The sequence below is a fragment of the Rhinoderma darwinii genome, chromosome 9 (assembly GCF_050947455.1).
Source record: "Rhinoderma darwinii isolate aRhiDar2 chromosome 9, aRhiDar2.hap1, whole genome shotgun sequence".
NCBI classification, from domain to species: Eukaryota; Metazoa; Chordata; class Amphibia; order Anura; family Rhinodermatidae; genus Rhinoderma; species Rhinoderma darwinii.
The window spans coordinates 69,728,567-69,754,043 of NC_134695.1; the positions used below are offsets into that span (position 1 = coordinate 69,728,567).

Sequence of the window (25,477 nt, forward strand, 5' to 3'; positions counted from 1 at the left end):
AACCGCTCCGTATTTTGAGATGTTTTTTATTTTGTGTGTGCACATACCCTTACCATATAGAAGTGGGTGATGCAGGCCATGCTGTAGGCTCAAACTTTTTTTTTGCTAAATAAACCTGCTCTCTTGTCTTTCCCCCTAAGGCCCTATTCACACTGCATTCTAAGGCTGGGTTCACACGTGGCGGAATTTCACGTTAATCCGCAGCGGAGCCGTTTCTCCATTGACTTCCACTTCTATTTAGAAGTGTTCGTTTAGACGATGCGTAAAATTCCGCTGCGGAGCATAGGCTGCGGAGCGGAATTTGGTGTCCGCAGCATGCTCTGTCTGTTGCGGAGCAGTGGCGGACTGGTTGCGGACTCATGGCGGAATTTCTCCATTGACTTCAATGGAGATTCTAAATTCCGCAATGAAGTCCGCAGCTGTCATGCACATGTTATGTGTGCTGCGGATGCGTCTTGCTTTTTTGACATGACATTTCTTCATTCTGGCTGGACCCATGTATTTCTAGGTCTACAGCCAGACTGAGGAAGTCAATGGGGCTCCCGTAATTACGGGAGCGTTGCTAGGAGACGTCAGTAAATAGTCACTGTCCAGGGTGCTGAAAGAGTTAAGCGATCGGCAGTAACTGTTTCTGCACCCTGGACAGTGACTACCGATCCCAATATACAGCAACCTGTCAAAAAAATAGACGTTCATACTTACCGAGAACTCCCTGCTTCTGTCTCCAGTCCGGCTTCCCAGGATGACGTTTCAGTCTAAGTGACGGCTGCAGCCAATCACAGGCCAATCACAGGCTGCAACGGTCACATGGACTGGCGCGTCATCCAGGGAGGTTGGGCTGGATGCCGAAAGAGGGACGCGTCACCAAGACAACGGCCGGTAAGTATGAAAATCGTTTACTTTCACTAGGGAAAGTGCTGTCCCTTCTCTCTATCCTGCACTGATAGAGAGAAGGGAAGCACTTTTACCGCAGTCCGCAGCAGCTAATCCGCATCAATTTACTGCACATTTTGGGCAGATCCGCCGCAGAATCTGCAATGCAGATTCTGTGTGGCATTGATGCGGACAGTTGCGGAGGAAATCCGCCACGTGGGGGCATGCCCTAAATGTCCGTTGGGGGTATACGTTAGGAAATAATCCCGAAATATACCTCTGATGGAAACTTCAGAGGTATGCCACTGTATAGTTATACAATGTCATAGGAAGCCCATAGCCTCCCATGTTAAAATACTATATACGTTGTTTACTAGATGCCTCTGCAGTTGACTATGGTATTCCATACAGCTATAAAAAGGTTAACAGAGGTATACCGGTCCTAACGGACAACAAAAGGACACTCTTTTGACATCCGTCTGGTGAATGGAGCCCTATGGATACGTTCTGCGCAGTGTGAATAGGGTTTTACTGAGGGTAATTTTCCTCCATTTTTGTGTGCCAGTTACCTGACAGCTTGACGTTTATAATGATTCTTTTCTTGCTATAATAGAAATCTGCTCCCTAACTCTGCTAAGTTTAGGGAGCCAATCTGAACAAGCAGAGCTGCAGTGTAAAGCATGAAGGAAGGACAAAGGAGCAGCAAGATCTGTGGGCCAGTGATAAAGAGGAAAGTCAACCAAACTATGGTTACTAATCCTAATCTCGTGTATTTATATGGTGCCGTCGATATTCTGCATCTTGTCTTCATTAGACAAGGACTTCCTACAATAAATAATTACAATGGGATTTTTTTTTGTGGAGTTTCCATTTATAATATATAACACTTCTTGTCCTATGAAGACATCTGCCGGACACTGATCGAAGGGTAAGAAAAAAAGGAGAGATCAAGATGATTTCTTTAAGACCCTGGAAGAAGCCTTTGAGCGTCTCGGTGTCGGCTCCATAGAACTCAACTCCTTCCATTCCTGGAGGTCGTCACCTTGTGCTCACATTGGTACATGAAACAGAAATGTCAAATGTGTTTCAATATTCCGGGGAATGCACAAGATTAAACCAGAAAATTCTAAGAAGACTGAATGAATAACATGTTTTCAGTAGTTATGGGGTCACAATGCCTAGTGGGTTCTTTAAGAAAAACTGTATACGGTATGTTTATTTTATTGCTCCAATGTATATAATATAAAAAGTAGGCAAATTTGCTTACAGTTTTGATTACAAATCTCCTACCCTTTTGTTTTTACAGCTCCCAAGCAAAGCTATGTGTCTCCATGGTTACAGACTACAAACAAACCCTGTGTAGTCTGATCCCGCAGTTGTGTTTCTTCACTACATCTGCCCCTTTTCTTAATAATCCTCAGATATGAGAAGATCGGACAGAATTTTTATTAGAGCTCTGGAGTATATAACAGGCTATAACCTGTTATATATAGTAATGTAATATTTGTACACAGTGTCTCCACCAGCAGAATAGTGAGTGCAGCTCTGGAGTATAATACAGGATGTAACTCAGGATCAGCACAGGATAATAATGTAATGTATGTACACAGTGACTCCACCAGCAGAATAGCGAGTGCAGCTCTGGAGTATATAATACAGGATGTAACTCAGGATCAGTATAGGATAAGTAATGTTATGTATATACACAGTGACTCCACCAGCAGAATAGTGAGTGCAGCTCTGGGGTATAATACAGGATGTAACTCAGGATCAGTACAGGATAAGTAATGTAATGTATGTACACAGTGACTACACCAGCAGAATAGTGAGTGCAGCTCTGGAGTATAATACAGGACATAACTCAGGATCAGTACAGTATAAGTAATGTCATGTATGTACACAGTGACTCCACCAGCAGAATAGTGAGTGCAGCTCTGGAGTATAATACAGGATATAACTCAGGATCAGTACAGGATAAGTCATGTAATGTATGCACACAGTGACTCCACCAGCAGAATAGTGAGTGCAGCTCTGGAGTATAATACAGGATGTAACTCAGGATCAATACAGGATAAGTAATGTAATGTATGTACACAGTGACTCCACCAGTAGAATAGTGAGTGCAGCTCTGGAGTATAATATAGGATGTAACTCATGATCAGTACAGGATAAGTAATGTAAATGTATGTACACAGTGACTCCACCCGCAGAATAGTGAGTGCAGCTCTGGAGTATAATACAGGATGTAACTCAGGATCAGTACAGGATAAGTAATGTAATGTATGTACACAGTGACTCCACCAGCAGAATAGTGAGTGAAGCTCTGGAGTATAATACAGGATGTAACTCAGGATCAGTACAGGGTAAGTAATGTCATGTATGTACACAGTGACTCCACCAGCAGAATAGTGAGTGCAGTTCTGGAGTATAATACAGGATGTAACTCAGGATCAGTACAGGATAAGTAATGTAATGTATGTACACAGTGACTCCACCAGCAGAATAGTGAGTGCAGCTCTGGAGTATAATACAGGATGTAACTCATGATCAGTACAGGATAAGTAATGTAATGTATGTACACAGTGACTCCACCAGCAGAATAGTGAGTGCAGCCTCTTGAGTATAATACAGGATGTAACTCAGGATCAGTACAGGATAAGTAATGTAATGTATGTACACAGTGACTCCACCAGCAGAATAGTGAGTGCAGCTCTGGAGTATAATACAGGATGTAACTCATGATCAGTACAGGATAAGTAATGTCATGTATGTACACAGTGACTCCACCAGCAGAATAGTGAGTGCAGCTCTGGAGTATAATACAGGATGTAACTCATGATCAGTACAGGATAAGTAATGTCATGTATGTACACAGTGACTCCACCAGCAGAATAGTGAGTGCAGCTCTGGAGTATAATACAGGATGTAACTCATGATCAGTACAGGATAAGTAATGTCATGTATATACACAGTGACTCCACCAGCAGAATAGTGAGTGCAGCTCTGGAGTATAATACAGGATATAACTCAGGATCAGTACAGGATAAGTCATGTAATGTATGTACACAGTGACTCCACCAGCAGAATAGTGAGTGCAGCTCTGGAGTATAATACAGGATGTAACTCAGGATCAATACAGGATAAGTAATGTAATGTATGTACACAGTGACTCCACCAGCAGAATAGTGAGTGCAGCTCTGGAGTATAATATAGGATGTAACTCATGATCAGTACAGGATAAGTAATGTAAATGTATGTACACAGTGACTCCACCCACAGAATAGTGAGTGCAGCTCTGGAGTATAATACAGGATGTAACTCAGGATCAGTACAGGATAAGTAATGTAATGTATGTACACAGTGACTCCACCAGCAGAATAGTGAGTGAAGCTCTGGAGTATAATACAGGATGTAACTCAGGATCAGTACAGGGTAAGTAATGTCATGTATGTACACAGTGACTCCACCAGCAGAATAGTGAGTGCAGTTCTGGAGTATAATACAGGATGTAACTCAGGATCAGTAATGGATAAGTAATGTAATGTATGTACACAGTGACTCCACCAGCAGAATAGTGAGTGCAGCTCTGGAGTATAATACAGGATGTAACTCAGGATCAGTACAGGATAAGTAATGTAATGTATGTACACAGTGACTCCACCAGCAGAATAGTGAGTGCAGCTCTGGAGTATAATACAGGATGTAACTCATGATCAGTACAGGATAAGTAATGTAATGTATGTACACAGTGACTCCACCAGCAGAATAGTGAGTGCAGCTCTGGAGTATAATACAGGATGTAACTCAGGATCAGTACAGGATAAGTAATGTAATGTATGTACACAGTGACTCCACCAGCAGAATAGTGAGTGCAGCTCTGGAGTATAATACAGGATGTAACTCATGATCAGTACAGGATAAGTAATGTCATGTATGTACACAGTGACTCCACCAGCAGAATAGTGAGTGCAGCTCTGGAGTATAATACAGGATGTAACTCATGATCAGTACAGGATAAGTAATGTCATGTATGTACACAGTGACTCCACCAGCAGAATAGTGAGTGCAGCTCTGGAGTATAATACAGGATGTAACTCATGATCAGTACAGGATAAGTAATGTAATGTATGTACACAGTGACTCCACCAGCAGAATAGTGAGTGCAGCTCTGGAGTATAATACAGGATGTAACTCATGATCAGTACAGGATAAGTAATGTAATGTATGTACACAGTGACTCCACCAGCAGAATAGTGAGTGCAGCTCTGGAGTATAATACAGGATATAACTCAGGATCAGTACAGGATAAGTAATGTAATGTATGTACACAGTGACTCAACTTATTATGCTAATTAATTCTATATATAAACTGCAAAACCGTGTTCCTAGGTGGACACAGGCTGTAATGTAATACTAGTATCATAGAGCCCCCCAGCGATCAGAATCATTTAGTGTCTTGTGAAATATATGGCAATAGTGATCCATTGCCTTTGTGATGTGGAAACTTCTGTTGTGGAATGGAGGGTGGGATATACTGTATGTCCCAGAGAGAGTGCGGAATATTAGGCTATTTCCATTATTGTCTATGGGGAGGGGAGACCCTTGTGAGTTATGATGGTCACCGAAACTTTGATCGTGTTGATTTTTCATCACTATTGTGCGTCACAGTCACATTACATTTATATCTAATACTTCTCTATTGATTGCGACTTGAAGCGTTTATCTTCCAGTGATCTTCAGCATGTCAGGTCCTGGCTTCTCCTGACAGCAGACGTTTCCCCATACCAATTAGATGTTGGCATATCCCACCAATATGTATCTAATATATAGCACCAGCTTAATCACCTCTTCACATTCCCACCGCTAGGACTTCTCCTGTGCCTCTCTCCTCCTCTGGGACCCTCTTTTTAACTCTTTGTTGTCACTGGGGTTTCCACGGGCTGGGCCTGGGTAGTATCTACGATATGTTTGTGCTCCCTATAGGCAAAGACAGCGGCATATTTCAAGTAAGAAAATAACGTATCCTGTACGGATCTCTGCTGTGTTGTCCCCATTTTTTACCCTGCTCAGCAGCTCAATAACACTTCTTTGAAGCCACAGTACTGTGTTGGGAGATCAATCCACACAGCCGTAAACACAGGACATCCAGTCATATGAAAAAGTAAGGACACCCCATGTAATGTTTATATTATTATTTTTAACATTTGCGGACATATTAATATTTGATCTTTATTCAAACATTAAACAAAGGAGATAGAATTGAAAACCAAAAACATTAATGGGGTTTTCCACAATCGGACAACTGATGACCTATCCACAGTTTATGATCAGTGCGGGTCGCCCGTACCCCGCACCGATCAGCCGCTCTGGCTGCCTCCGTGCACCGGATGTTATGCAGCGTATGCAGTCGGAAGCAGATTGCTCCGACCACTGCAGCTCTGATCCTATTCACTGTAATACTGCAGCTCGGCCGCTATTCCGTGACGGGAGTCGTCTGCTTCTGACATGGACGTCCGGTGCCCGGAGGCAGCCAGGGCAGCTGATCGGTGCGGGGTCCGGGTGTCGGACCCGCACTGATCATATACTGATGGCCTATCCGGTGGGTAGGTCATCAGTTGTTTGATCGTGGAGAACCCCCTAAGGGTAAAGACACGTAGCAGCCACCGTTTATCCAAAATGCGGGCGCAATGGAGCTGAAAACCAAACAACATGTGATCTTACTGCAAATTGCAACTACTACGTGTGTCCTTACCGTTACAAATTGACACTTCTGTGTCCATATGTACCTTAAGGACTGAAAAGGGGATCAAGTGCACCACATCAGGCGCAAATGATTAGAACAGAAGCTTCCCAACCTTTTCAGGCTCGAGGCACCCCTGGAAAAAGAAATTTCCTCAGGGCACCTCTACCAAAAATTGTTTACAAAACGACAAAAAAACAAGCAGTACACTCTTAGGCTGGATTCACACGAGCATGTTACGTCCGTAAAGGATGGAACGTATATTTCGGCCGCAAGTCCCGGACCGAACACAGTGCAGGGAGCCGGGCTCCTAGCATCATAGTTATGTACGACGCTAGGAGTCCCTGCCTGTCCGTGGAACTACTGTCCCGTACTGAAAATATGATTACACTACGGGACAGTTGTCCTGCAGCGAGGCAGGGACTCCTAGCGTCGGACATAACTATGATGCTAGGAGCCCGGCTCCCTGCAGTGGGTTCGGTCCGGGACTTGCGGCCGAAATACGTTCTGTCCATTACGGACGTAACACGCTCGTGTGAACCCAGCCTTAGGGTATATTCACACTGTGTTTTTTTGTAAGGCAGGATAAAAAAATCTGCCTCAAGATTCCTTTAGGAATTTTGAGGCAGATTTTGAATTGACAGCGTTGTTTGACGCTTTTTTTTCGCTGTGTTTTTTGCCCACATTTTTTTTTAAATTGTTGAAGCGAATGCAAAAACCGCAGGCATCAAATCACTAAACGGGCGGAAACCACTCAAAGACCATCAGCCCCCCACTCACAATAAAATAACCAGTAGCCCCCCACTCACAGTAATGACCATCAGCCCCCTGCTCACAGTAAAATGATCACCAGCACCCCAGTAAAGAGACCATAAGACCCCCAGTAAAGTGACCATCAACCCCCCCCCCAGTAAAATGACCATCAGCCCCACTAGTAAAGTGACCATCACAGACAGAAAATGTGCTTACTCCTGGGGAAGATATAAATAAGGAGGTATAAGAGGAGAGAACTACAACTCCCAGCATGTCCAGACTGTTATGTGATATCAGTCCTCTCCTCTTATACCTCCCTGAAGAAGTATAAGAGAGGACTACAACTTCCAGCATTCCCCTGGCTCCAGTTCTCACACAATTTGTAACAAACTATATAAGCAACACTTCCCCTGCCCAGCGTTACAGCGTTACTGGCTCCTCTCCCTCCCTCAGGCTCTTCTAGTGTTTTTTGTGCAGTGGATGAGCGTCGTGGCACCCATGGACGGTTCGGGGTGTCGTGGCACACCGGTTGGGAACCACTGGATTAGAACATCATTAGGGTTTATTCACATGTTGCGGTCATATTGGGTTTTTGATACCATTTTTCCAAAACGGTTACGTTATGATTTGACAAACATCATGACAAAAAAAACACACAATATGGCTGCAACGTGTGAACGGAGCTTTAGAGAGAGTCTTGAATGAATCCGTTCTATATAGGCTCGGGCAATGCGGGAATACCGCCACCGCAATGTAACCGCAATGATTTCCTGCGCCCAAAAAATTAAATGCAACCATATCAGATTTTGTGTGTTTGTCGCAAGGTTTCTTCTGTTCGTTTTTTTTGCCATACAATATCATTGTAGTTACGGTATTTCCATTAATTTACCACGACTGGCGCAGATAATTCCGATCATTACAACCAGTTACACACAGTCATTATCGCTCTTTCACATTCTCATTTGGACCAACTGCATTTTACGACATTGCCTCGCAATAGAGACGAACCCAGGCGTAGGTCGTAAATGTCCATATTTTGGGCAAATTGCAAGCGAATAGTATAAGCTGCTGTCAGATTTGCATACGTTTGTTCTGGGAGGTATCAGCCAGCTGTCCGAAAATTCTATTATCCAGGGATCAAGCAGTTAAATATCAACAGAATGGAGAGAAGAATTAACATCACCACCTGGCTGGGGGCAGGGATTGCCAAAGCAGGTACCGAATAATTCAGTAGGTGGTAGAATAAGCCCCACCCCCTCAGCAGGCATCGATATTTACTATGATGATGGTCTCGAATTCCCACCTGCAAGAATGCAACAAATGTTGGGAAATGTGAGAAATCTAAGTTTGAAATTTTTTCAAAAATGTCCTAAAAAAATTCCCATGGGGCTGAAGGATTATCCATATTTTGGACTGAGAATTGAAGGTAGAAAACAGCTGGGGGCTGGGAAGCAGAGGGTTGTTTTAAAGGGGTGGTCCCATTAGGAAAGCCTCCATATCTATGTCATAGAGGGGGGTCCCTCACTTAGGACTCCCCTCTGTTTGCCAATGTGAAGAGACGCTGCTCTATCTGGAGGACTCGGCTTGACCATCCAGATGGGCACCATCTAATACCACAATTGGGAGAACCCCTTTAAATGGTACCTGGTAGGTCACCCCCATTTTCAACCATGACACCCCACACTCAGTAGTCTAACCATAGAACTTTTTGAACTTGTTGGGCTCTTAAGTTGGCCATGGATAGTTGCATTGCCTTATTGCTCCTTAGGACACATAGCCGTATGAAAGATGTAGAATTAGCCCATTTAACATGGACCCCATTTTGTTATGGGGTCCCTCCGCCTCAATGTACACCCCACATTTTGCCACCTAAAAAAACTAATTATTTAAATGTATAACATAAGACACCACCAGCCAAAAATGAAAACTTGCCTCTGCTCCTGACAGTAGACTTCTCCCCCTTTCAGTTTCTAGGACAGTAAGTAGCTGTCTGACAGATACCATTGTCAGCCATATTAGCTCTAATGGGGCTCCTTTTTGTCACCTGGTCACCCAGAAGACCCTCCTCCTCCCTCTTTCAGCTCTCCCTGGCTCTCAATCACAGTGATAGAACCCTCACATTCTTTTCACTGCACAGAGACATGATTGGCTAAAGCTTTACCTGTCGATTGAGAAACATGATCAGTAATTAAATCTTGTCCATCAGGGTTGTGTCAACATAATAGAGGCTTCACTCTTATATTCAGCCTATAATGTTACACTTTACTTTTAGCAATTTGTAAAACAGGAAATTCTGGGAAGTGTAGTTCAATGGTGACATCAGTGAGAGAGGAAGTAGCTAACTTCTTCTCCTACACAGGTGTTTATAAAAAAAAAAACTGATTATGGTAAGAAAATGAAGGTGGAATCAAGGATGAATGACAAAGAAATGTGTCTGGTAATGTGATTTAACATACTTTCCAGAGTGATTTTGGTGCAAAGCATGCTGGGAGAACTGCTCTATCGAGGCCGAGCAATTCCATGGTGTATGTACGACAGATCGCGTTTATAGGACCATATTGATGTTACACAATAAATAATAATCTCAAAGGGAAGAACTGAATTCAACATAAAGAAAAAGGGGAAGTGAAGCGAACGCTGGATCGGTGGCAATAAACAAGAACATTTCCAGAGAAGCCTCATGACGATATATCTGCGTAGACCGCAGCAATGTTATATGTATACAAATGGGTGAATTTAAAGGGGTTTTTCACTTCAGCGGTCAGTGACTCACCACGTATAGCCGTCATTGCATTGCAGTGAACCCTTTACAATTAGGGTATGTGCACACACACTAATTACGTCCGTAATTGACGGACGTATTTCGGCCGCAAGTACCGGACCGAACACAGTGCAAGGAGCCGGGCTCCTAGCATCATACTTATATACGATGCTAGGAGTCCCTGCCTCGCTGCAGGACAACTCTCCCGTACTGAAAACATGATTACAGTACGGGACAGTTGTCCGGCAGCGAGGCAGGGACTCCTAGCATCGTACATAAGTATGATGCTAGGAGCCCGGCTCCCTGCAGTGTGTTCGGTCCGGTACTTGCGGCCGAAATACGTCCGTCAATTACGGACGTAATTAGTGTGTGTGCACATACCCTTAGACTCTGCGTCTTCCTCTTAGGGCTTATTCAGACGAGCGTATAATACGTCCGTGCTACGCGCGTGATTTTAACGCGCGTCGCACGGACCTATGATAGTCAATGGGGCCGTCCAGACTGTCAGGGATTTTCACACAGCGTGAGTCCTCTGCGTAAAACTCACGACATGTCCTATATTTGCCCGTTTTTCGCGCATCACGCACCCATTGAAGTCAATGGGTGCGCGTGATTTGCGCAACAGTAGATCAAGAAATGAAGGGAAAAATTAAACCACCTCCTTCATTTCTTTTTCTAAACCTCAAAACCGCGTGTCATAAGGCTGGCATATCAGCGAAAATCACGCAGCCAACACTGATGACACACGGAACTGCAACGCGCATAAAACGCTACTTTTTTTGCGCACCAAAACACACACGTTCGTGTGAATTTCGCCTTACGTGAAGTCTTATCTTCAGATGTTTCTCAGTTATCATTGTCTCCTTTACATGTTAAAGATGCTCGGTGACCCCCTGTAATGGCCGCTATTACAATACCTATAAGGGATGTCACCCAGCTTTCTACAAACCCTGAATAGCATATTGTTATGCAGTGATGGCACCTCCTCGTTCTCTCTCCTTCTTCTCTGCTGGTTTGAGGGTCAGGGGGGTGGTTGGGGGCTAGCGGGGCATGTGTCCTGGGTGCTGGGTGCCAGTGGGGGTCGCCAACAAGCTGTCCTAAGCTGGCAGAGATATTTAGATACAGGTGCTAGAGCAGCAAAAATTCAATTTTGCCGCGGGTGAAGTTCAAACTGGCTCTGGTGAGTTCTGGCAGCAGGATGTTCCACAACTGTTAAAGGGGTACTCCGGGCATTTTATATTGATGGCCTACCCTTAGGATAGGCCATCAATATCAGATCGGTGGGGGTTCGACTACTGGCACCCTCGGCGATCAGCTGACTAAAGCGGTAGCGGCATTTGTTGCCGCAGCCTCTTCAGTTTTTGCCTGGGATTGCAGTTCCAGTCCCATTTAAGTGAATGGGACTAAATTGCAATCCCAGGCACAGCCGTTACCAAAGTGTATGGTGCTGTGCCAAGGATTGCAACTTAGTCCCATTCACTTGAATGGGACTGGAACTGCAATCCCAGGCACAGCTGCTACGGATGTGTACAGCGCTGTGCCTGTAAACTGTGAGAAGGCTGCCGCGACAAGCGCCGCGGCCCCATCAATCAGCTGATCGGTGGGGTTGCCGGGAGTCGGACCCCCACCGATCTGATATTGATGGCCTATACTAAGGATAAGCCATCAATATAAAATGCATTGAAAGAACCTTTTAAGGATTTGTGTCATTAAAATGGGATGTCTAAAGCACACTACCCCTTTAAATAATACTTGTTTAGGCTGAGTTTTTTGCAGGAGGAAAATCAGCCTCAAATTCCTTTTGGAATTTTGAGGCAGATTTTCCTCTGCCTGCACGCCGATTTTCGCAACGTTTTTTGCCCGCGGCCATTCAGCGCCGCGGGCATAAAACGCCATGAAATACGCTTTCTCTGCCTCCCTTTGATGTCAATGGGAGGTCAGAGGCATAAACGCCCGAAGATAGGGAATGTCCCTTTTTCCCGCGAGCCGGTTTTTCAATGGGAGGCATCTTCGGCCGTTTTTTGGCGCGTTTTGTGGCGCGGTTTCCGCATCAAAAAACTTGTCAAAAAACTTCCCCTTAAAGCTACAAACTTAATAAAATTAAAAATGTAAATTAAAAATTCACAGGAAATTGAAAAATAAAACTTTTTGGACAGACGGTACAATAATAGTGCGTTATCCTGACATACGTGTGGTGTTACATGACGGTGCGAGATATGACAGCCATCAGGTTCAGCTTCCTGCTCTGCCCAGCACAGCCCCCACCTCCACAGTCACTACATACAGCTGACAGCAACATATTACACAGCAAACAAAGGAAGTGGGTGTCTCCTGCGTGTTGTAGGGCTGACACCCCACTGCTCAATAACATACATGGCATGCCAGGATCCAGCCCACCATCACACATCACGACACGGGGATGTGGCCTCTTTACTATAATATATGCTGGAGCCTGCAGGACGATTAGTAGTATTGCAGATTTGTAGTACTGAATTAAAGGGCCACTAACCCTAAAGTACAGCAGCGGTAGAAGAGGTGTCAAACACGGCACATAGGGTGTAACGAAAGCCGTAGCAGCGGCTATGGGCCTGCGGGGCCCGTGCCCGGATGCGCCAGACCCCCCATACCCGGTGGCGCCACTACATTCAATAGAATCTGTGTTCTTAGGATGCAGATACTGTTGAACACTATGGCAGAGCAGGGAGGCAGCTCCCTGCTCTGCCATTTACTAGGCTACAGCCCGTGATGACGTCACTGGATCCCGTCGGCATCGATGCTTTGGAGCTGCTCCGTTCGTCATGGGTATGGGGCCTAAAGTGAGTATAATTATTATTTTTTTATTTGTTTGTGGGGTATTATCTACAGGGGGGCTGTATGGCACTATCTACAAGGGGGAGAGGGCACTATCTACAGGGGAGGCTGTATGGCACTATCTACAAGGGGGAGAGGGCACTATCTACAGGGGAGGCTGTATGGCACTATCTACAAGGGGGAGAGGGCACTATCTACAGGGGAGGCTGTATGGCACTATCTACAAGGGGGAGAGGGCACTATCTACAGGGGGGCTGTATGGCACTATCTACAAGGGGGAGAGGGCACTATCTACAGGGGAGGCTGTATGGCACTATCTACAAGGGGGAGATGGGGGGCACTATCTACAGGGTAGGCTGTATGGCACTATCTACAAGGGGGAGGTGGGGTATTATCTACAGGGGGCTGTATGGCACTATCTACAATTAGGAGGTGAGAGCACTATCTACAAGGGGGAGGTGGAGGCACTATCTACAATTAGGAGGTGGGAGCACTATCTTCAAGGGGGAGGTGGGGGCACTATCTACAGGGGGTCTGTATAGCACTGTCTACAAGGGGGAGAAGGGTACTATCTACAGGAGGGGAAAGGTGACACTATCTACAGGGGAGGCTGTATGGCAAACTCTACAAGGGGGAGGTGGGGGACTATCTACATGGGGGCTGTATGGCACTATCTACAAGGGGCAGGTGGGGCACTATCTACAGGGGGGCTGTATGACACTGTCTACAAGTGGGGTGACACTATCTACGAGCGGGAGGTGGGGTATTATCTACAGGGGGCTGTATGGCACTATCTACAATTAGGAGGTGGGAACACTATCTACAGGGGGGGTCTGTATAGCACTGTCTACAAGGGGAAGTGGGTACTATCTACAGGAGGGGAAAGGTGACACTATCTACAGGGGGGTCTGTATAGCACAATCTCCAGGGGAGCACTATCTGTTATGGGGACATCTGTGGGTGATACACTGTTATGGGGACATCTGTGGATGATACACTGTTATGGGGACATCTGTGGATGATTCACTGTTATGGGGACATCTGTGGAGGATACACTGTTATGGGGAAATCTGTGGAGGATACACTGTTATGAGGACATCTGTGGAGGATACACTGTTATGGGGACATCTGTGGGTGATACACTGTTATGGGGACATCTGTGGATGATACACTGTTATGGGGACATCTGTGGGTGATACACTGTTATGAGGACATCTGTGGAGGATACACTGTTATGAGGACATCTGTGGAGGATACACTGTTATGGGGACATCTGTGGAGGATACACTGTTATGGGGACATCTGTGGATGATACACTGTTATGGGGACATCTGTGGAGGATACACTGTTATGGGGACATCTGTGGATGATACACTGTTATGGGGACATCTGTGGGTGATACACTGTTATGGGGACATCTGTGGATGATACACTGTTATGGGGACATCTGTGGATGATACACTGTTATGGGGACATCTGCGGATGATACACTGTTATGAGGACATCTGCGGGTGATACACTGTTATGGGGACATCTGTGGATGATACACTGTTATGGGGAGATCTGCGGGTGATACACTGTTATGGGGATATCTGTGGATGATACACTGTTATGGGGACATCTGTGGATGATTACACTGTTATGGGGACCTCTGTATCTGACACTTATTGAGACATATGTGACTATCTGGCTCACATCTGTAGTAAACGTCGCACTGGGCGGGTTGTATAACGTGTTTACTACGTTCATCTGTTTGACTAGAGTATGAAAATGATTGACAGCTGTGGCCGCCAATTTAAACTCAGCGTAAAGAAGGCGGATCTTATAATGTGGGCGGGGCTTACAGGCAGACCTTGTAATGTTGTGGGCGGGGCCTAAACGTGTGTAGAAAACATCGTCTGGTCGCCGGGCGCTGCGTTACGCTCCTGCGGGTTGTGACTGTCAGTGACCGAAGAGGTGACTGCTGGATCGCTGCTGCGGGAAACGTCCGGAGCTCCCGGGATCATGTGCGATGTACAGCGGGCGGAGGGCGCCCCCAGGCCGGGCAGTAAGGTTTGTAGGCGCCTGTTCGGGCCGGTGGATCACGTAGAGCTGAGCAGGGAGCTGCACGCCCGGCTGCGGGAGATGCAGGAGCAGAGCAGCCGCAGGTGGGACTTTGACTTCCAGACCGGGACTCCGTTGCCCAGCAGCCGCTATACCTGGCAGGAGAGCGGCGAGGAGACCGTGCCCCAGTTCTACAGGACGCCCCGAATCTCTGCTGCACCTGACCGGACTCTCCCCGTCATAACCTCCAGCCCCCCGGCTACACCTGACTGCACCCCGCCCGCACTCCTAGCCAGACCGGCCGCCAACAAGAGGTCCCAGCCCGCAGCCCCGATCACAGGTAGGAAGAGCTGTCACATCGCAGCATTGCATACTGGTGGTTGTAGTGCTTTGTTTCCTTGCATACTGGTGGTTGTAGTGCTTTGTTTCCTTTCATGTTGGTGGTTGTAGTGCTTTGTTTCCTTGCATACTGGAGGTCGTTATGCTTTGTTCGCTTGCGTGCCGTAGGTTGCGTCGCGTGGCTGGCTTGCTCGCCGGAGGTTGCGTGGCTGGCTTGCTCGCCGGAGGTTGCGTCGCGTGGCTGGCCTGCGCGCCGGAGGTTGCGTCGCGTGGCTGGCTTGCGCGCCAGGGGTCGCGTGGCTTGCGCGCCGGGGGTTGCGTCGCGTGGCCGGCTTGCGCGCCGATGGTTGGGTCGCGTGGCCGGCTTGCGCGCCGATGGTTGGGTCGCGTGGCCGGCTTGCGCGCCGATGGTTGGGTCGCGTGGCCGGCTTGCGCGCCGATGGTTGGGTCGCGTGGCCGACTTGCGCGCCGATGGTTGGGTCGCGTGGCCGGCTTGCGCGCCGATGGTTGGGTCGCGTGGCCGGCTTGCGCGCCGATGGTTGGGTCGCGTGGCCGGCTTGCGCGCCGGGGGTTGGGTCGCGTGGCCGGCTTGCGCGCCGGGGGTTGCGTCGCGTGGCCGGCTTGCGCGCCGGGGGTTGCGTCGCGTGGCCGGCTTGCGCGCCGGGGGTTGCGTCGCGTGGCCGGCTTGCGCGCCGGGGGTTGCGTCGCGTGGCCGGCTTGCGCGCCGGGGGTTGCGTCGCGTGGTTCTGTTGCGCGCCGGGGGTTGCGTCGCGTGGCTCTGTTGCGCGCCGGGTGTTGCGGTGCGTTTTACGGTATTACATCGCTTTCTAATATTATCCGGTTCTATTTGAGGTCTGCAGCTCGGTGTTCACACCACATACTGTACCCTGCACTGTTATATCCTGTATATTATAACAGTCCCGATTGTTACATTGTATTAGATTATTATCTACCACGTCCTGATTATACTGCACTGACTATCATGTACCCCCATAATGTATACACTGGGCAGTGACTTATCTGGGACTAGTTACGCTGTAACTTCTGGGGTAACTTGTATCTTTGCTTTTGTTACATTGTATGGTGGCTCTTGTTTATATTTCATTCTGGTTGTTATAATACAATGTGTGTTGTATCTTTGTTACGTTGTATCTTTCTGGTATTCTAGTAACATATCAGGAGTATATAATCAGATGGTGACATCTCTCCTTGGTGACTATATACCCCAGTGTTGCTGTATCCTGACCCCCTCCCTCTGTTCTGGTTACATTGTATCCTGATTGGCTGTCGGTTCATTGTTTCTTTGTCCTTCCTTTGTTACAATGTCTCAGTCAGACTGATTTTCTACATTGCTGCTGTCACCACATTCTTCCTGGGTTGCTGCACTGATGTCCTCACTGATTTGTTGCACCAGCCTTGCATGTTGTCACCGCTCTGACTAGAATTGTCACTGATTTCTTGCGTTGCTTTCGTCACCAGGATTTCCCCACTTGTCTTGTTACCCGGTTGCACTTTCTGGCCGCCTGTTGCATCACCTGCTCCCTGAGGCCCGGCCATTCTTGTTTACTGTCCTGCAACATTTTTTTAAAGTCATTTTTGAAGGCTGGCCCACTTTACAGTCTTTCCCCCAAAGCAGTGAAGGGGTTAAAATACATAATATGCAGCAGTGCCTATATATATATAAGTAGAGATCTTGCAGCACTCAAAGTGGTGAAAATAAAGTGGTTTATTCAGCCAACAAACAGCGACGTTTCTGTCCAACAATAGGACCTTTATCAAGCATATATATATATAGTATATCACATTGCATAGACACCCTTTATGTTAAATGTGGGGATGTCGCTGTGTAGTCTTGAGATCCAAGCTTGTCCTCTTCCTCGGGGCAGCCTGCGTCCCCCCCTCCGCCCTCTCCATACCCCACCTTTTCCCCCTCCTCTCCCCACCTTTTCCCCCTCCTCTCCCCCCCCTGGCTGCCTTTCCACTAGTACAATAGAAGTGCAAGCACAGCAATTTGTGCTGCTGATCTCAGCTGAGCGTGATGCATTTCAATGCTGTGAGGAGCTGCAGTCACCGGCTGGGGCAGATTTAGGGACTCTACCTCCAGAAATAAAATTGCCTTAAATGAACTCCTTCCTGCAGGGGAAATAGCGAAAGGTAAAAGCTGCAAACACAGTTCAAGACAACGTAGATTGCGCTCATTATTCTTGTTTGGCCTGTGATTTGTAGTTTTTAATAATGCAATGGTCTCCAACTGTTGCAAAACTACAACTCCCAGCATGCCCTGACAGCCGCAGGCAATAGCTGGAAAGCCACAGGTTGAAGACCACTTCATAATAGTATGGACTATCCTGCTAAAATTCCTTTATCCGGCATCCAAACTTCAGGCAGTTCCTAGAGGCTGATGCAGAGCTGCAGCGATTTCACCCAACCAATCTGAAGACCCCTCATACAAAAACACACACAATAATAGGGGTAGTAGTAGATAGGATTATTTCATTCTGGGATGGAGGTAATTGGTTTATAGATATATTGGGGCGGGGCTGTGACAACCTCTTATTCATGCTAAAGAGGGTGGTTGTCAGCAGGAATAGCTGCTGTTGTATCAGTACAAGGCCCCATGCACACGGACGTAGAATTTGACCGTAATTACGGTCGGCAATTATGAACCCATTTATTTCTATTGACCAAACACCTTCCAATATATTTGCGGGCAGGGGTCCAGGCCGTAGAACGCCTCCGCAAAAGATAGGACCAAAAATGCTGGTGGTGGCCAGCCGTCACCGGGATTACGGGCATGGCCGTGTGCATGAGACCTTAGGGTATGTTCACGCAAAATCGAAAGTGGCTGAAAGCGACGGAATGATCTTCAAGGGAAAACCGCCTCTGATTTTCAGCCGTTTTTGGAGCGGTTTTTACATTCTGACAATGAAAAACCGTCCCACAAACGGCTCAAGAAGTGACATGCCTGTTTTTAGAGGGTGCCTTTTTACACGCCGTTTTTTAAAACCGAGGCGTAAAAATACACCCCGTCTGAACTAAATGCAGTTTTTCCAATTGAATTCAATGGGCAGATGTTTGTAGGCATCTAGATAGCATATTTCGAGGTGCTTACGCCCTGAAAGCTCTGCGTGTGAACATACCCTTAAGCTAACAATGGGCATTAGAGGGCAGTTGAAGACTGTACGTTGTTGGAATGGGTTGTAGGGCTGCCAGGCAAAAAATGCAAATCGCGTCAGAAAGATAAATGCAGGTAGGTAGGAGGCAGCATCTCGGGCAAATGAATGTGACCAAAAAAATGCCAGGCTGTAGGCAGATAAAGTCAGAAAAGTTTTGTCGTGGCTGAGTATTTCAGTCCATCCGTTATCTTGTTGATGAGATCTCCGTCCTTTCCATTCCTATGGGAACGTCATGTATTGAAGACTTGTAATTGTTACCTGGCCCATTCACTTTAGTTCACACTAGTATTCCAGCCAAAGTTCACACAGATACAGGCATTTTCTCCCTGTATAGCAGCACGTCCTATCCCTGTGTGGCATTGTTTTCTCTCGTTGTCTTTAATAGTTGATGTGATATATTACATTATATTTTTTTCTAATACAGTTCACCAAAACCCCTCCATAGAGAATGTGTTAAATGCTTAAATTCTGTGTGCCTGTAGTTACCACTAGGGGGAGCTTAGGAGTTTACTGCATACTGATTATACACTGAACTCTATAACACAGTATGCAGTAAGCTCCCCCTAGTGGTGGCTATAGAGCCAGAATTTGATAATTTACCTCTGACTATGCAGGGGGTTTGGAGCTCTGTAACAGAAAAGTAAAGCTCTAACTGCTTAAAGATATATTCAGTGTTAATTGGCAAATAATTGCTTTATATAGAGTAGCCAATTGTCTATGACCAGTATCGTACTATGTGAATTTAATCTGAGTCCATGGTGGATCTGTGACGGTCCTCGCATCGGACCAGTGGGATTTTTTTTTTAGAATGAAAAGTTACATTATTTTCCAATATATTTTTATATCAGTTCCTCATGGTTTTCATGATCTCTGCTTGCTGTCCTTCAATAGGAACGTTCGTTGTTTACTTGGCGTAAAAAAAATAAATCTATCCTGGTGATGTGATGAGCACACAGGTGCACGGCTCGTTACAAGACACAACTCTGATAACTGTACTGTAACGAACCCTGCACCTGTGTGATCATCACATGACCAGAACAGTTTTATCCACAGGGCATAAACAATGGAGGTTCCTATTGAATGACCGCAAGCAGAGACCTTGAAAACAGAGAATTCCATTCAAAAAGTATATTGGAAAAGTGTATAACTTTTCATTGTATATAGAATAACCTTATATTTGCCAAAACCGGAATACCCCTTTAAAATACAATAACTGCTGCTCAAAAATCAGAATATATGCAACTTTTTTTTTTTTTCACTTTCAGACTTTTTCCCAGTGAGAAAAAAGACTAAAGTTGTTGCCGCACTTTGTGACAAGCTGCACTCCACATCTCCCATCCCCACAGAGCACACGCCGCGCAAGATGATCCGATGATCGAGGTAAGGCTGGATGGTGGAAATGTTATGTTTCTGCGGTGACCACTAGGGGTGCTGTTACCTTGTGTTCTACAACTCTCAGCCTTTTCAGTGAAGAACGAGCCTCCAGATTCCATCTGCGCTGTGATGTCCTGAAGATCTGAGGTCATTTAAGGTTATGGACGAGAGCTCCTTGTTCTGGAAAGACCTCAGATCGTGCAGGTTGGTGCCACCACTGTGGACATCAAGGTCTCTGGCAATGGATAGATGACCAATTCTTGTGTAAAGCCATGATGTTCTTTCTTTATTCAGCCGTTTCACCTCCCACTTCACTCAGCTTTCCCAGAGTCCTGAATGGCAAATCTGGTGCAATATGAGAGCAGGGGGTTCCTCACTTATTTTAGGGGGTTGATTTTTGCACGGATTGGTATAGACAACCCCTTTAATAAACCCTATTGAGACGTCAACATTAAAAAAGGGGTCCTACGGGCACCACTAGGTGCACCGTAACGGTCTTATGGGTCCATCCTATATAAAGATACTTGATGTGGGCCCCCCACCCCATGATCAGCTTATATCCGGGAAGACACTCCATTCATTACATGGCACCGCTGGGTTATTGTGGTCCTGTTGATCCAGCTCCTGTGCCCCCCTCCCCCTCTCTGTATTGTCTTTCCAGCCATGTTGACTTTGACTTGTGCAGCGTCCACAGAGCAGATAAATCTTCTCCGGAGATGAGTGATCCCCCCGGACTTGCTGTAGTCTGAGCTTTTACAAGTGAAACAGTCGAGCAATTAATGGGGGTGGGCTGAGGGGGTGATGTCATGGACGGTGGTCTGAATGGGTTTATCATATTGAGCATTCACACAGCCTCCGTCCATGATTTATAATAGTTGTTCAATGATGAGAAGATAAGACGCAGAGAATGAGTCACTGCATATAGAACAGCATTGACTTTTCCAGATGCAGCAGAGCCGAGTTTGTCATCTGGCACAACTTCTCCATTTATGGTTTTACATAGAATATTGCAGTAGCTTTACCTGCCGTCCTAAGTGTGAAGGTTGTACTGTGCAATTCATGCAACCCAAAGAGTTAATGACTCTCAGCTCTGCTACATCTGGACCTTTCTGCTTCAGGCAAAACGAGAGGTCCGGTGCACAACAGAGACCAACTGAAACCACGGGCACCGGATCAGTCACCATTGAAATCAATGGTGATGGTTTCAGTTCGTGTCTGTTCAGGGTCCCGTTCTGACAAAGCTCAGACATAACGTCAGAACGGGACCCCAACGCAGATGTGAACAGAGCCTAAAAGAGTAAACCTTGATGTGTACAATTGTATGATACAAAGTATCCATTAAAGAGAGCGGCTGCAAAATGTTTGTATATTATTACACTAAAGTTCTGGAACATTCGCACGCAGTGTATTCAGGCCTTTTTCGGGGCGTAAACTCCTTGAAAATGCCTGAAAAACCGGAAGCTGAACGCCTCCAAACATCTGCCCATTCATTTCAATGGGAAAAACTGAGTTTCGTTCAGACAAGGCTGTTTTTTTTACGTGGCCGTTTGAAAAAACGGCGCTTAAAAAAACACCCTGTAACAAGTGCATGTCACTTCTTGAGCTGTTTTTGGAGCCATTTTTCATTGTCAATAGAAAAAACGCTCCAAGAATGGCCGCAGAAAACGCTTAAAAAAAACCTGACTCTTCAAAAACGGCCGGAGTGATTCAAGAATAAGTCTCCAAGGCTGCAGAGATTGAAGAGAGGCTATTTACGGCAGCCTGTAATCTGTCGATAGAGCAGCCGACATAGGTGGTTGGTACCTAACATTGGGGCAAATGGAATTTTTAAAGGGGTTGTCCAGGCTTAGAGAAACATGGCAGCTTTCTTCCAAAAACAGCGCCACACTTGTCCACAGGTTGTGTCTGGTACTGCATCCCAGCTATTCACTTCAATGTAACTGAGCTGTAATACCCGACACAAGCCATGTACATGTGTGGTGCCGTTTCTGGGACCCCCTTAAATCCTCTGGGGCCCCCCACTCTATTATTGTATGTTCTCTGCTTCTAATGGGAGCACTTGTGATTATAGGAAGACTTTGGGTCATTGCTATTTGCCATTCCCTAATACGTTGGTGTAGGTTCAGCATGTTGAGATCGCGTTTATTGATGTCAGCAATTGCATTTCTAGTAATGTTAAATCCTCGGGGCCGTACACACATCTGCCCTGGCGTCATGCACCGCGCCCACGGAGCCAAATTACGGGTGTGACGGCCCTGTAGAGATTACTGCTTGGGCACGTAACCTCACATTTTCCGAGGCAGATGAGCTTGGTGGATGCCTTTAGTGATCTCATCTTTCCAGCACTGACCAGTAATTTCCTTCTCTGATTTATGCAGATTTGCACTTATGGAGTTGCCCAAAACCTCAACGCAAGCGAGGAGACTAGGACAGCCGAGAACTGAGCCGTGACATTAAGGACAGAAAAAAAAAAAAAAGGACTTTCAATGAGCAGCCACTCACCCGCCAGTCGTGGCTCGTCATGTTACTCAATTGTGTTTTGCTGGGTTGATCTTTTTTATTCTTCTTACTTTAAAGCGCAGGTTCGTCTTTGACCGCCATTTTACTGTTCGCAATTAATCTACGTAAAAGGTTGTCATTATTGCAGATTTTTTACAAATCTTTTTAGGAACCTCAGGCACAGTAGGTATTATGGCTATTTTCTATCTATAGCTCTGCACGCTGCAGAACACCCTCTGCTTGTTCAGTGTCTGCCCCAGGTAAAAATACCCGACTATGCCTTTTCAAAGATTCAATCCTGACCGCTCCTACAAAACAGTCTCCCAGCTCTCTGCCTGCCTCTCATTAGCGCCCCTCCTAAAGTATCCGCTCAGTCCGCGCCCCCCCCCAGCTACCTAGTGACTTTCATCCTGGGAAGTGTCGTCTTTGCACCAGACACTTCACAGTAATCTGATGTAGGAAAAAGCTAACGTCCCCCTGCAATATAGAATCTCCGCTAAACTGTAAGGAGTATGTCGTCAACAAGCTTACTGACTGTTTCCATTTGCAATCTGCAGAATTGTGAATGCAGCTCTGGAGTGTAAATCGGCTCTAGCTCCAGATCATTGATGTAATGTATTTACTAAGTGACTACTTTTGATGTAGATTAATGCTATATATAAGGTGTAAAGTGATGGTTGAGGGCGATGCTCTGCTTTTACTCATTTTTAATGTGTGCTCTGCTTTGAAGGGTGTATTCTCCGCACATGTTCACACCAGATGTGTGCGGTGTACGAGTATACTGTTAATGTTACTGTATTTTTTTTTTAATGTTTGAAATGTTTACTAACTTATACTATCTATTTATATAAGTGTGAATGAGCCGGTTATATTTCTCCTGCATGGGAAAGGCACTATATTCACATGTTTGCAAAGTTTGACTTTATTTTGTGAGAACATTGAACTTTCCTGTATCTGCAAACACTGTTGTGCATTTATTTATAATTGGCTTCAATGAAAATTTGTTTATAGTGGTTTTATTATAGTTTTTATCTTTTATTTCCTTTACATCACAAATTATTAGATGGTGTAATGCTCTTAAGCAGCCAGGAGGGGTCTCTGGTTTCCCCTGAGTGACAAGAATCCTTTCTGCACTGAAGTTCTTGCAAACTTATGTTTTAAGTTGGGAAGCGGGGGAATATATTTGAGGGGCTGGGGGTTTAACGTAAGAAATCGGGATGGAAGGGAAGCCTATTTTTGTGGGGACCTAAACATTCAAAGGAATTATAAGTCCTATCCCTGTACACTGGATAAGCTTTCTCTTCAATTACACATTCTCTCTCGTCTGTTAGTAGTGTAATCCTGCCTATCTAGTCTCCAGCAGTACAATAAATTCAGTCATTGTAACTCTGCTGTCTAGTGATGAGAGAGTGATCCGGTGTCGCACACTTTAAGGGACACACCAGGTATAACTGATAAATTTTACTATGTCCAGTGCAGCACCTAAAGTGGTGGAGCATGACCACAGGAATTAAAATAACTCCTAAGAAAAATCCTCTGCACTAGAAATAACACAATCAGTTTTTCCTGGAGTTTTCCTACATCTGCACAGCACAGCCAAAAAGAGAGATGTAGAAAATCATGTGTCAAGCTCTTTTGCGAGCCCTAGTGGCCAGTGTGAAAAATGCAATATTTCAGAAATGTATTTTTAAATAGACATAAGAAAAAAAATTCCCAAAAGCAAATGAAACCATGTTTCTTACATAAAAAAAATAATAATTCTGACCTAATGTTTGTCTAGCCACTGACCTCCCCACTACATTTGTATATTCCCCATTACCCAGAGGTCGCTGGGAGAGGAGTGACTCCTGCTGTCTATACAGCTTATGATATAGGTAGTCGGGAGCCGTGTATCCCCGGTCTACAGTCATTGGGTCACATAGCCTGGGAACATGGTCACAAGACGATCAGTGACTGAAGGGGTGTGTGAAGAGTTTGACCCAATAACATCCCCCTCCACTTATGCTGACCCCTCTCCTATATCCACTATGTGCAACTTTCTTTCTCCAGTTTATAACATTGGACATAACCGGTGTTAGGCCTGGTTCCCACGTATTTCCAGCAACGGAATTGTGTGCGGAAATTTTGCAGCGTTTACAGTAGCAAAGCGGGTGAGAATTCGTAAATCTCATGCTCACGCTGCGGGAAAAAAAAGAAATGCAGCGTAAACGTTAATAACTTGACCTGCGGAGAGGAATTTAATTCCGTAGCATGTCAATTTATGCTGCGTTTGTTGATTTTTCGTTGCAGGTTTTCCCCATTGAATTCAATGGGGATGCAAAACCCGTAACAGAAAGCCAAGTGCTGCAACCATAGCGGCGTAGTCGCAGCGTTTACCATGCAAAAATCGCAAAGCCGGAAGAAAATAAATAAAATGACTTAACCAGAATGCCCTCCTTCTTCCTGCAGTCTACGTTGCATCCCATGTGACCGCTGGAGCCAATCACAGGCTGAAGCGTCACACGGCCTGAAACGTCATCCAGGGAGGCAGGAGCGGACATCCGAGAAGTGAGAAGATCATTATGAACGGTGGAATTTCCGTACGAAAAATCGCACCACATGGTGGTGCGATTTTTTTTTTTTGGGACGGAATGGCCTGCGGTTTCCAGGTCTGACACGCTGCATGGTTTTACGCAGCCTATCCGTCCCGTGGGAACCCGGCCATATAGTAAAGTGGTCGGCATCATGGAATCCATATGATGACAGACAGAAAATACCCACAATCGGATTGTAGAGCGTTTTATCATGTTCATTGACTTTCAATGCATCTCTGTGCCCCTCACCTACACCCGCAGAGGCGGCGAACGTGTGGTTGCGTCAATGCCGCCTCCGAACTAATATAGACAATGAGGCATTTTGTGACTCGCCCCTCGTCTACTGTGCCATGAATGCCTCCTCTGTGTGGTTATTAGCACTACTATTAATATGTGCTATGGGTTTATATTCCTGTTTCCTGGTTCACCACAACTTATCTACATTTTATAAGCCGTCCTCCATATTAATACATTTTAGAAAAATCTGATTATTAAAGTCACGCTGCCTAACAATCTCGTATAAGACGGTGTTGCG

General features: G+C 45.8%; 1 protein-coding gene across 1 annotated transcript; it reads left to right on the forward strand.

The window, feature by feature from the left end:
• Positions 1-14,812: 14,812 nt before the first annotated feature.
• Positions 14,813-23,330, forward strand: LOC142660442 (cyclin-dependent kinase inhibitor 1B-like). Its single transcript, XM_075837056.1, has 3 exons — positions 14,813-15,321; positions 19,762-19,876; positions 22,249-23,330. The coding sequence occupies exons 1-2, from the start codon at positions 14,943-14,945 to the stop codon at positions 19,869-19,871; spliced, it is 489 nt and encodes a 162-aa protein (XP_075693171.1). The 5' UTR covers positions 14,813-14,942; the 3' UTR covers positions 19,872-19,876; positions 22,249-23,330.
• The last annotated feature ends 2,147 nt before the right edge of the window (positions 23,331-25,477 follow it).

What these genes read in the sequence shown, in the direction of transcription:
- LOC142660442 (XM_075837056.1), top strand. Translation starts at nt 14,943, where the DNA reads ATGTGCGATGTACAGCGGGCGGAGGGCGCCCCCAGGCCGGGCAGTAAG. An exon ending in GCCCGCAGCCCCGATCACAG is followed by an intron (nt 15,322 to 19,761) that starts GTAGGAAGAGCT and finishes TTTCACTTTCAG; the next exon opens with ACTTTTTCCCAGTGAGAAAA.